The sequence below is a fragment of the Cricetulus griseus genome, chromosome 2, assembly GCF_003668045.3.
Source record: "Cricetulus griseus strain 17A/GY chromosome 2, alternate assembly CriGri-PICRH-1.0, whole genome shotgun sequence".
Taxonomy (NCBI): Eukaryota; Metazoa; Chordata; class Mammalia; order Rodentia; family Cricetidae; genus Cricetulus; species Cricetulus griseus.
In genome coordinates, this window is record NC_048595.1 from 438,786,841 (window position 1) to 438,799,169 (window position 12,329).

At 52.6% G+C, this 12,329-nt stretch overlaps 1 protein-coding gene across 1 annotated transcript in view; it reads right to left on the minus strand.

Moving 5' to 3' along the window:
• Window positions 1-7,105: 7,105 nt before the first annotated feature.
• The window catches only part of Ecel1 (endothelin converting enzyme like 1), a 7,577-nt gene continuing 2,353 nt past the window's right edge, over window positions 7,106-12,329 (minus strand). The window contains exons 6-17 of the mRNA XM_035439263.1: window positions 11,500-11,729; window positions 10,927-11,025; window positions 10,446-10,520; window positions 10,211-10,314; window positions 9,898-9,956; window positions 9,768-9,819; window positions 8,832-8,899; window positions 8,544-8,668; window positions 8,157-8,222; window positions 7,674-7,769; window positions 7,340-7,416; window positions 7,106-7,205 (exon numbers count right to left, since the gene is read on the minus strand). Of these exons, the coding sequence (XP_035295154.1) occupies window positions 7,106-7,205; window positions 7,340-7,416; window positions 7,674-7,769; window positions 8,157-8,222; window positions 8,544-8,668; window positions 8,832-8,899; window positions 9,768-9,819; window positions 9,898-9,956; window positions 10,211-10,314; window positions 10,446-10,520; window positions 10,927-11,025; window positions 11,500-11,729 (1,151 nt within the window). The remainder of the gene's footprint in view (window positions 7,206-7,339; window positions 7,417-7,673; window positions 7,770-8,156; window positions 8,223-8,543; window positions 8,669-8,831; window positions 8,900-9,767; window positions 9,820-9,897; window positions 9,957-10,210; window positions 10,315-10,445; window positions 10,521-10,926; window positions 11,026-11,499; window positions 11,730-12,329) is intronic.

A 12,329-nucleotide genomic window follows, 5' to 3' on the forward strand; every position in this document is an offset into this window, starting at 1 on the left:
AGAGTTTGACAATGTCTCTTGTCTTGCACTCTTCCCACCTCTGTGACATGGTGATGATGGGCACGTGTGGTTCTCCTCAGCCGACCATTTCTCTGTCTCTCTGGCTCCGCAGGATTGTATGTGGTTTCTTGGCATGAATCTTGTAAGTCACTCGGCTACCCTGGAGGATTAGTTTGGTGAAAGCTGGATGCTATAATCCATAAATCCACTTAGGTAGACACACTAAACTTGAATACACTGCAATACCCAGGAAGTGAGAGAATGGGGTGGGAAGAGGGACTGGACCAACCCTGGTTTGCGGCAACCCTCTTGTTTCTCTCTGGGATCCCTGTGACTTCTGTTAGCTGGGTGCCCAGGTGAGAGGTGAAGATACCAGAATGGAGCTGTGAGTGTGTGTGTGTGTGTGTGTGTGAGAGAGAGAGAGAGAGAGAGAGAGAGAGAGAGAGAGAGAGAGAGAGAGAGAGAGAGAGAGGAGAGAGAGAGAGAGAGAGGAGAGAGAGAGTATGGAAACCAGAGAAGCATTTTAGATATTATTCTTAGGAGCCAGACACTTTGGTTTTTTTGTTTGTTTGTTTGTTTGTTGTTTTAGAGGCAGGGTTTCCTACTGAATCCATACCTCACCAAATAGACTAAACTGGCCAGCCAGTGACCCTCCAGGATCCTCCTGGTTCCACTTCCCCAGAGCTGGCCTTACACCTGTGCACCAATGTACCTGAATTTCCCATAGGTTCTGGGAATCCAATTCAGCTCCTCCTGCTTGAAAAGTAAACACTTTGTTGACTAAGCCACCTTCCAAGCCCACATTGTTTGTTGGTTTGGCTAAGTTGTTTTTGGACACAGACTCACAGCCCAGAATTCCTGAACCTCCATGCATACAGCACCATGCTGGGTTTAGGCAGAACTGGGGGTTCAAACCTAGAACTTTACATGTTCAAGGCAAACTTTCCACTGACTGAGCCAAATCCCCAGCACTGTAATTTGACATTACTTATGAAGAGTGACTATTCCTGCCATTGGTTGTCTACTGTACAGGGTTGTGGCAAAGCACTGACAGAAGCATTTCTGAAGATACTCTTGCACATAGTAGGCCTCAGAAGCACATAGTAGGCACTAAGGAGGGCCTGGTACCATCGAGCCAAATCCCCAAGGGCCAGATGCACAGGGCCCTGGGCAGGATAACACCTCCTGATGTGGTCACCTTTTCCAGGCACAGATTAGCACCAGCCAGGGCCAGGGGCACCATAGACTCTCACCACCTGCCCCTGCTCACAGACCCCTTCCAAGCACTGACAACCTGCATAGAAAGTGCCACAAAGGAGAGAAATGAGCACAGCTGCCTTAGCCACTTGGGAGGACTCAGGCAGGTGCCAGGTGTGCCCTCCTCTTGCCCTTGCTGCTGAGGTTGCACCTGATACTGGTCCTAGAAACAGGTGCCTCTACTCGTTAGCATTTGCGTGACAAGCCACAGCCCCTTGAGGAAGCCTCCTCACGATCCAGACTCCGACCTTCCAGAAGCCTACCAGAGGCAGTGTGGGGTTTCCAATCACACCCCTGATCAAAGGTGGCCCCAGGGCCTACTTATTTCTGCTGTTCCAAGTTTCCATGTTTGCTAGCAGCACACACACCAGCCTGCAGCACCCCCAAGCAAGGAGCTGGAAGTTCCCCTTGATGTAACCTTGTCCACTGGGGATGTCAGCTTGCAAGCATTTGGCATGATGCCAGGGAACCAAAAGTGGGAGGAGCCTGAAACTGCCTTTCAAGGAAGAAATGGCCTTCTCCTACCCTAATAGTGAGACCCCCCCCCAACTAACCTTAACAAAGGGACCACCTGATCCTGATGTAGTATTCTGGCCCCTTTTACATCAGATTTACAGATTCTCACCATGGGCTAGCATGGCATCTCAGATCCTCTGTATCACGGCCAGGGCTCCTCAGGAGAAAGGAAAATGCTCCCCAAAGAGCCACCTTCAGACGTCACCTCACAAGCCCCTGACAGCAGCCCCTGCGACTGTTTGGTCCCACGGGAAGATGGGAGAATTTTTTCCTTATTTATGCAAAGTATAGACAAGGAGGATGTGCCTTTACAGCACCGTGTGACAGCAGCTTGGGGATTTGAGCTGCCTGCCGGCCCAATGAATCAGCTGCAAGCGGCTGCCAGAGGCTCCCGCACCCAGGCAGCAGCTGAGGTCGCGGAAGCCAGGCGCCTGCTTTGCGTTCCTCCAGATGAGCTCATGCTGGACTCTGGCCGGCTTGGGACTGAACCCAATGCCCCATGTATCATTCTAGGCACCTTGAACCTTATACTGATTACGGTGGTAGGAAGGGCAGTGAGAAAGAGTATCCTTTGTGACCCGCCAGGGGGATTTATTTGTGCTTCACCTGAACACACTGTTGGGCAGGAATGTGACTTGAGCTGGTAATCTGTGACAAAATGAGGCACAGTGAGAACCAGCTATGTTCACAGTTATACCACCAACACACAGCCATGATGCACAATGGATAGTAGAGTATAGGGGCTTTAACCAAGAGAGCATACAGGAAGACACCTCAAAGGTAGGTTGCAAGTTAGCAAAGGCTGAGGGTTTTCACCTCAGGAGACCCCAGAGGATCCAAATGAGCCACAACTCATGTCCCATGAGTAACAGAAAAAGGAGGAGGGCATTTGGTAGGGAGTGGTATAAGCGAGAGGAGGGAAGGGGGCTATGGTTTGCCTTAGATAGAAAAAGAAATTATGGTATGGGGCAAGGAGAAACAAGGACCCCAGAGTGTGGCTCCAGCTCTTCATGAGAACTGTGGGAAAGGACAGGTGGGGTCAAGACAGTCATTTCTCTCAAGGGGAAAGGGACACACAGTCCCCATTCCCAATGGCGTTCCAGGCAGGGCCCAATGACTGCGTGGTGGATAAGGCGGAGAAGATCTGCACTCCTCTGCAAGGCTGCCAAGGTCTCTGGGTCAGTTATGTGCTGTCCAAATCCATGGACTGCAAAACACAATGACAAGTGAGCTTATAAAGCGAGGACCTCCCTGGGGAGGATGGGCTTAGTTTCCCATTGTCCTGAAACCTTCTTGAAGCGTATGAAGGAATTATAAATAGCATGATTAGGGATGGATTTTTTTTTCTCCATGAATTCTCCCAAGGACCACCTCCTGCAGATCAATTGCTGTTCAGTGACCTAATCCTGGACAGCAGGCTACTGATTCCAAAGCCCACAGGGTGCCAGTTTCACAAGAAGCCCCTTCACAGTCCCTGTGGGTTTAGAGGTAATGGAAGTGCCTGTGACCCTTTGCCAGGGAAGGAAGCAAAGGGAAGATGCTAATTCAAACAGAAATTCTCCTCTTTCAGAGGGTGGGAGAGAAGGAATTCTTGTCTGTATAAATAAATCTCTCACCGATACAGAGACCATGGGGAAGAGAAGGAAAGCTGGGCTCTGAAGTCTGACCACAGTTCTGCCCTGCCCCAAAGGACGGTAGGTGGGAGGGAGTGTTCAGCTTCTAGACAATCCAGAGCCAGCAGGAAAAAGAAAATTGAGATCTCTCTCTCTCTCTCTCTCTCTCTCTCTCTCTCTCTCTCTCTCTCTCTCTCTGTGTGTGTGTGTGTGTGTGTGTGTGTGTGTGTGTGTGTTTCTGTCTCTCTTTGCCCCCTCTCTTTCTGTGTGTGTACACCCATTCATGAGTGGGGTACAAGTGTTTTGAGGGTACACATGTAAGTAGAGGTCAGAGGAGAAACTCGGGTGTCATCCAGTTTTTGTGGGGGATGGTCCTGTCATTGGCCTGATACTTCATAATGGCAGGCTGGCCTGCAGACTTCCAGGGATCTGTCCCTCTCTGCCTTCCTTCTCATCAGTGGGGTGCTAGGAATGCCACCTTGCCCAGCTTCTACATCGATTGAGGAGATCCAAATCAGGTCCTCACAGTCATGAAGCAAATGTTCTGCTAACTGGGGAAAGCCATCACCCACAGCCCTTCTTTTTCTGAAACAAGGTCTCACGTAGCCCATTCTGGCCTTGGATCTCACTATATGACTAGGGATAACCTCTAATTCCTGACTGCTGCCTCTATTTCCCAAGAGCTGGGCTTATGAGTCTGTATTATCACATACAGTCTTTATGTGGTACTGGTGCAAGGAAAAGTGGGGGTCTAAAGCCAGCTTTGGGGGAGTGGGGAACTCAGAAGGTAGAGAGAGAGGCAGAACACCTCAACAGCTACATGGCCCTTCTGTGCACACCCATTCAGCACCCCCAAGATTTGTCCCTTCTGCAGGTCTGGGACTGTCCTCAGTCTGTATTAGTGGTACACTAGAGGCTGACGACCTTGAGGGCTGCTCAGCATGGGGGTGGGGAGAAAACAGAACCAACCATGCCCCCTGGGGCTCATCACAGAGGGATTTTTATGTGGAAGACCCTAACTTCCAACACATTTGGAATAAGGTTTGAGCCATTTTAGAAAAATATGATTCCCAGGGTCTCTGGCACTGGATCACACTCCAGGGTGGTGGACATTTGGATGAGTTCATAAGGTCAAACACAGGGATAGAGAGACCTAAATCTGAGCCCCACTGAATATGTTAGAGCAGCCTGGGCCTCAGTGGCAGCAGACAGTGGCCCTTCAGGTTGTCATACAACCCCTAAGGTTCCAAGTTAGAGATAGATCCATTCACCTTCAGGACATCCCTTCCAGATATCTTTCTAAGGAGCTTTAAATCCTCCCCTCCTTGTTCAGAGGAGTACCACCCCCCATCATCCCTGGCCTTGAGAATCCGAGTGGAGCTCATATTCATGGACCATGCGTGGCAGCCATGGCGGGGCTGAGGCGGGGTCTTCTGGAGATGCAACATTGGACAGGAAAGGGGGACCGCCCATGTGCGGGTCCACCATCATATATAGCAGTGAGCTAGTGTTAGAACTCCTCACTCATATGCTGCTGGGTGCCCAGAGAAGGTATCTATCTCTTCAAGGTCACACAGCAGTAACCCCGGGGCTTGAGGGCCAGTCACAAAGATGGGTGATAGAATCAGATTGAACCTAGAAGGGCCATTGCCAGAGAGGAAGTAGTGCAGCTCCGGGCACATGGGCACAGGTGGATGCCTGGAAACTGGAGTGAATGCACTTAGAATGCCCCAGCTCCTTTATTTCCCTGCTATTAAATGCTTGGTGGAAGACTGCATTTGTCATCCCAGGGTATGTCTGCTGTGAAGATGAGTCAATGGAGCCAGTCCTATCATCGCCCTTCTGGGCTTCTAGACTCCTGTCATTATGGCCTAGAAGGTTCTTCGAAGCCGCACTGATGCCCCTTCACCAAACAGAATGGAATCTAAGTTGGAGTGGGGGGGGGCAGCGTTGTTCTGGGCTCATGCACTCTCCTCCACCTTAGGAGATCTAATCATTTCCCAGCTCAGGGCCTGGTCATGCCTTGTGCTGTATGTGGTTTCCTAATAGAACACAGATGAGAAGACACAGAGTCTGGGTGTCTGAATGCAAGAGGACTCAGAAGCCAGCAGGTGACCAACTGCTACATCCATCTCCTTGGGTTGCGATGAAGGTGTTTATAGGGGTCTCTCTGCAACAACAGTCTGGGCACTTGTGGGTGACACACAGTGATATTGGGCCTAGGGCTACCGGCTCAAGAACAATCTCTAGCCCAGGAAATTAATATCCTCTCCCAGGACCCACTGATGTCCTCAGCAGAGCGTGGTTGGAGTTGGGTGGGGGAGCTTGGCTTCAGGTCCTGAGGACTCCCTGGGTTCCCCCACAGAGGCAGAAGCATTGGACTTGCATAGAGCTGCTTGGCAGACATGGAGGCTGAGTCCGGAGCCCTGATTCTATCTAGACCCAGTCCAGAAGGGTGGGGTGAATCTAGGACATGAGGGGTACCACACATCAGGACCCCAAAATATCTCACAGGTCAAGGCATAAGAAGAGTCCTTCTACCCAAGCTACCCAAGGGGCATGTTCTATATGTACCCAGTCTAAGAGAAGAAAAAAAGTTTTTTTCATTCATGCATGGGACACACCTCCAGAAAATGTCCCTGACAAGCAGTTCTCAGCTGGGCTCTGTGCCCAAGACTGAGCAGTGTGCCCTCTGTAGTCTTTCCCAACACCTGGGAATCCTGTGTAACCATCACGGACTATATTGGCCACTCTGGGGACACTGGCCAGACAGACTCTGAGCATACCAGTAGTGTGGGGCTGGCGAAAGATAGACTGCTGTGGCGATGTGGAGATGGGAGCCACTAAGGAAATGAATGAGACCTAGGGGGAGGCAGGTGCCTCCTTCCTTGCAGACACGGGGTCTCTCAGGCTGCCCAGCACTACTCTCCATGACTGGGCAGCACCAGAGGGCAGCCATGTCCAGCCCAGGAGGTACTTTCTGTATCCCATCCACCAGTGGTTATGCCTGGAGTCCCTTAGCTAATTACCTACCACTACTTATCTCACACAGGAGCCCTCACTCCAAGCTGCATTAGGCCAGATGCTGTGGAGGCTGGCCTCAAGTTGATGGAACCTGGGGCCCCAGTTACCTTACTAGGCAAGAAGTTGACATTGAGGCCTGGCTGGCACACTGGCAGAAAAACTGGCTTTCCTTTGCCAGCAAGTCCCTATATCAACCCAAAAATAAAAGGCAGATCTGCAGGCCTGGACTTGGGGTGCCCTAGAAGGAAGCTCCCTCATGGCTGTGGGGAGTAGGAAGGAGCAGTAGTTAGTAGAGAGGTGAGGCAGAGGTATCCAAATGTACTGCAGGCTGAGCTTCCCAGCCAGAGGACCCTCCATTTCTGCTTGGTCTGGAGGCCAAGGTGATAGATAGCACAGCAGCTTTATTGACCAGACTTATCAGCAAGAACACATCAGTGGGACCTGTACAGTCCAGCCCCAGTTGGGGTCCAGCTGCCTAGAGCCAGGTGTGGGGACCTCCTATCTCCTCCTTGAGTGCCCCCGGAACCCAGCCCTACCCCTACTCCAGGCCCTAGCTGGGAAGACATTCACATAAAGGTTGGAAGGCATGTTGGCCTGGAGCAGGGCAGCATGGGGCTCATGCTGCCCCAGCAGCTGGTGGAGGTGGTCCGTGCAGGGCAGTGGGGGCGTGCAGGTAGACAGCCAGCCAGGCAGGCTCACCACACAGAGCATTTGTGGACAGGGTTCATGGGAGAGTCCTTGGGACAGTGGAAGGCCCGGCCGAACTCCTCAAACTGGGACACGCTGCCCAGGACCCTAGGGTGGGGGAGAGACCCCAGCAGCATGGGATTCACTAGCCAGCCTATCACTATTTCTGGGTTGACCCGTGTCCCTTCTTGTCCCCATGCAGACACAGGGAGGGGACTGCCCAGGAAGGTGGGTGGGCATACCGGTAGTGCTCAGGTGCGTGCTTGTCTGTCAGCACCTGCAGGTAGATGGACTGTGACCTCCGCTTGATGCACCAGTTCTGGGGCCCCGCGGGCAGAAGGAAGAAGAGGAAGACATGGAACCAGGTGTCTACCGCTTACTCCCTCTCCCTCCCCCACACTTAGGCCTCAGGAAAAGCCTTGGTCCATCATTTCTGAGAGGACAGACGGGTGATGGGAGATAAGCTGGACCCTGGGAATGATCATTTGAGACCTGAGCAAGGTTGAGACTGAACCTGGACACCGTGTCCCCTACCCAGCCCTGCCCAACCTCCTATCAGGTCTCCATCCAGCCCACCTGGGCAAAGGCAATGAAGAAAAGCTGGTTGTGTGTGTACTTGAGCCGGTGCAGCGGGTGCTCTGGACCATGCTCCCGGACCCACTTCTGATAGGCCTGGGGGTGCACAGAGCAGGGAGACGCTGTGACCACCTTTGCTGCACACTGCCCCTTTGCCATCCTCCACCCAGACATCCTCCCAGGAGAAGGCCAGCCCCTCCCTCACCAGCCCCAGGTCTGTGTCACCCATTCTGCTGTATTCCCTGCCTGGCCACCTTTCTGCTTTGGCATGTTGATCTCAGAATAGTGCCACCCCCTCCAGGAAGTCCTCTCTGCTCTCCCAATGAAGGTATTGCCTGTTTTGCTTTCCTTTTCCCCAGAGGACCCCAGCCGAGGCCAGGGCATCAGCAAGATGAGAAGGGAGGGACCATGCCCCTAGTCTGGGGTTCTTATCCGCTTCCACCTGTTCCCCGGCAGAGACAGAGAATAAGCTGGGTGACTCACATAGTAGGCCAGCTTGAGGCCTCCCATGTCTGCGATGTTCTCACCAAGTGTGTGCTTCCCATTCACCTGCCAGAAAAGGAAGAGGACGGAGCTTCATGGGGCCTGCTGGCCGCCCACAGATCTGGCTCCCCTGAGCTACTGCCCCTCCCCCTTTCCCAGGGAACTCAGGGAAAGCCTCTCCCCCCCCATATGTGAGTCTTCTTCATGAACTATGTGGCTGTTTGTGTCATGGGAATCTGGAGCATGTGTGGGCACACACACACACACACACACACACACACACACACACACACACACACACGTATATATGTACATGAGCATGCACGCTTCCCGTTTGTGGCCAGCCAAAGGGGCACTAACGACGACGACAAGGTGGGAAGGGCTCACCCTCTGGTTGTAAACAGTGAAGTTGTCATAGAGACGAACAATGCATTCAGCCTTGCGCAGAAAGCGGCTGTAGGAAGCCTCTGTCCACCAGTGCAACAGGTTTCCTGAGCGGTCATACTGGCCCCCTGTGGGCAGTAGACAGCTATGCCAGCCAGCATGTCAAGAGTGAGCCTTACTCTAAGGCCAGACTGGGCAGTAAGGCCCTCTTCTCCACCAGACAACACCAGCTCATCCCCCATGACTCTGCCACCATCTGTCCTCCTCCCCCAAGACCTTCTCAGGCCTTACCCCAGTCATCGTAGCCATGGGTCAGTTCATGTCCAATGATTGTGCCGATGCCCCCGTAGTTCAGAGACCTGGAACCACAGCAGCAGGTTAGGCCCTAGCCATCACCTTCTCTCTGAGAGCCCAATATTGCTGCCCAGCCTCCTATTGCCCCAGCAAGTGTCCAGGGAGGCCTCAGAGGTCTAAGCATCTCCAAGGTCCTGGGCATGTGTCCCTCAGCTTCCTCACAGGCTCCAGGAAAGGGACTGCTGTGTTTTGGAAAATAACATCTTACAAAGTTGATAGAGGCTGTAAGTTAAAAGAAGCAGGAAGGAAGTTGAGGAATTCACTGGAGGACTAGGCCTCCTTCCTTGTCTCTATGTTCCTTCACTTGCTGGGCCTCATATGGGTAAGGGGTATGCTAGTTAGCTTTGACTGTAAGCTTGGCACAGCCCAGAGTCATCTGAGCTAGTCTCAGTGAGGTATTGCCCAGCTCAGATTGGCCTCTGGCCAGATCTTTGAGAGACCATCTTGATTGATTGATAACTGATATGGGAAAGCAAGGTCCACTCTGGGCGGCACCATCCCTAGGCAGGTGGGCCTAGGATGTATAAGAGAGTAAGGTGAGCATGAGCCAGACAGCAAGCTAGAGAGCGAGCAAGCAGCATTCCTCCATGGGTGAATTCCCTCAATAACGGACTGTGCTAAATAAACCCTTTCCTCCCCAGGTTGCCTCTGGTCAGGGTATATCATTACAGCGACAGTGGTCAAACTAGAACAAGGGTATAATCAGGAAGTTATTGCCTATAATTTCTTCTAAATAACCACAGGTGAAATGAAACGGGACTATGGGAACCCAGGGTGTGCAGCTGAAATTGCTCAGTTCTCCCCCACTCTGCAACCTGCCACCTGTAGACAGGGCTGGTGGAGCCAGTTGCACCCTTTAAGTTCCCTACTTACTGTGGGAAGTCAGGGTCATATAGGGTGGGCTGCAGGATGCCAGCTGGGAAAACTAAAAGGAAGGTACAGTTAGTGGGAAAGACATCCACTTCCAGGCCCACCCCGGGAGGGTCAGGTCACATCTCCTTACCCATTTGGTTCTTGTTGGGTAGATAGTAGGCATTAAGAGCCTGTGGAGGGAGCAGCCACCTGTGCAAGGAGGCCAGAGTCACTTGGAGGGTACACACTACTTCCCCCAGGATCCTCACATCCTAGCTTCCTTCAAGGTGGTCCTGACATCACAGCTAGCTTCTAACAGTGCATCCTCCTGGCCTCCACAGGGCTAGGCCATCACCTTATTCTCCTCACCTGTGTTCTACAGAGACCCTTGTACCCAGCATGTCAGCATGCCCTCGCTTCCCTCATGGCCCTCCTTGACCCCTAACTGAGGGCCAGGCACCCACGTGGATTTGTCCACTTCCTGTCGAATCTTCTTGATGGACAACTGGATACTGAATCGGATGCTGTTCAGGATGTTCTTGAAGTAGGTCTTCTCGTGGACCTCAAACTACATGAAGATGGGCAGTGCTCAGCCACAAGCTGGGGAAGGGCCAGGCCATTTGCTGAGGAGCCATGATTTCTCCTCCAAGTCTGGTGACGGGCTTCCCTGGGGCCTGGAGACAATGAAATCCTGCCTACCTCATATTCTTTGTCTACAGCCTCAGGTTTCAGCAGGAAGTCTGGGTAGCCAACCATGACCATCATGTACTGGAGCTGCAGGTGAGAGACAGGGCAAGGGATGCAGGACCTCAGGAGACAACCTCTCGTGGATAAAATAAAATAAAATAAAATGAGCTTCAGACTAACCTGGGTCTAGGATCGAGGTAGGACAGAACAGACCAGTCAGTACCATAAAGATATCTTTCCCCATTGGGGGCGGGGGGAGGTTAAGACAGGGTTTCTCTGTGTAACAACCTAGCTGCCCTGGAATTCCCTCTGTAGACCAGGCTGACCTCAAACTCACAGAGATCTGCCAGCCTCTGCCTCCTGACTGTTGGGATTAAAGGTGTGCACCACCACTGCCTGGCTCTTTCCTCTTCTTATTCCCAGTGCCTGATACCCAGTTGGTACTCAAACAATATTTGCGGAGCCATCAACTGGGACTCAGACCCTATCTCACCTTGGCCCGAGCAGCTGCCTTGGTCTGGGCGTCCATCCAGTCCAGCTCCTCCAGGCGCTGGCCCAAGATGTATTTGATATCTTCTACTAGCTGCTGTACCTAAGGGTCAGATATCAGGGATCAAGAGTCAACTAAGGAAGCTTTAGACCTGACCCCAGCCCCTGGCACCAACGGTATTCCTATCGTCTAAGACCACTTCTTCAGTAGAGGACACCATGCTGAGCACCAAGGAGAGACATGGGAAGTAAGGCCCTACACTCAACAGCATGAAAGCAAGCTCCCAACCTGGAAGAGGGAACCATCCCAGCACAATTCTATACAGTCCTAAGGTCATGTCTCCTTAGCATGGCTAAGACGGACCCTGAGGGGAAAGGCAGAGCAAGCCACATGCAGCTGACTGCATGCAAGCTTCGTAGGGGAGGAGAGGCCCAGGGAGGAGCATCTTAGATCCTCAGGGACAGCTAAGTCCTATGCCCGACCTATGCCCTAAGCCACAGGGGATATATGGAGTCTTCCATTGTCTACACCGAGCTCACCACTTGCACCCCCACCCTAGACCCAGGGCAGCCTGACCTTGGCTTTACTGGCAGCTGAGAAGTGCTCATGTACAAACAGGGCACCAAGAGCCATGCCAAAGTGGCGGTTGGCCTGGCCCAGGCAGACTCGGGCCAACTCCTGGGGTTTGTCACTGCCCTCCATCTCTCTGGCCAGCTCGTGCAGTGCCTCACGGAATGGTGGGGACAGGTGCTCACTCAGAACCACCACCACACGCCACACTAGGTAGTTGTGTAGGATCCTGGAGACCAGGTAAAGCAGGGGGTTGTCCAGACAGACATGCAGGTAGGCCCCCACAGTCCTACCTACCTGTGCTCCCACGCTAGGATAGGACCCAGTACCCACCCTGCCCACTAAGGAGAGGAAGAAGGTCAACTTGGATATGAAGAAATCAGTTTTGAAATGTCCCAAGCCCCAGCTACACTGCAGAATATGACCTTTCTAATAATAAGAGCCCCTAAGCCTGACCCTGATGGGCCAGCATCATTTCCAGCTTTTGTATGGGACACCGAGCACTCAGAGATGGTTGCCTAGATGGCCTTCTCTTCCTTCCCTGGATGTGCAGGGACTAGCAGGATTTCCCCCCAAGGATCTACTTGTGTGCAGTATGACTTTAGCTACATATATCCCTTAGTGACGTCCAAACTCTCTGCCTCAACATCCCAGGAGGTGAGGGCAGCTCAAGGGAATCCCAGTCTGTTCAGGCTTCCACAGGGGAGGAGTGAGCACCAGCATATGACCCCAGGATCTGATTCCCATCCAGGGCTCCCACCTGCCTCCTGAAGTGTGGCTTCAGCAGAGACAGGGTTTACAAAGGTCACCAGGGAACAGCTCTAGGTTGCTGGGGG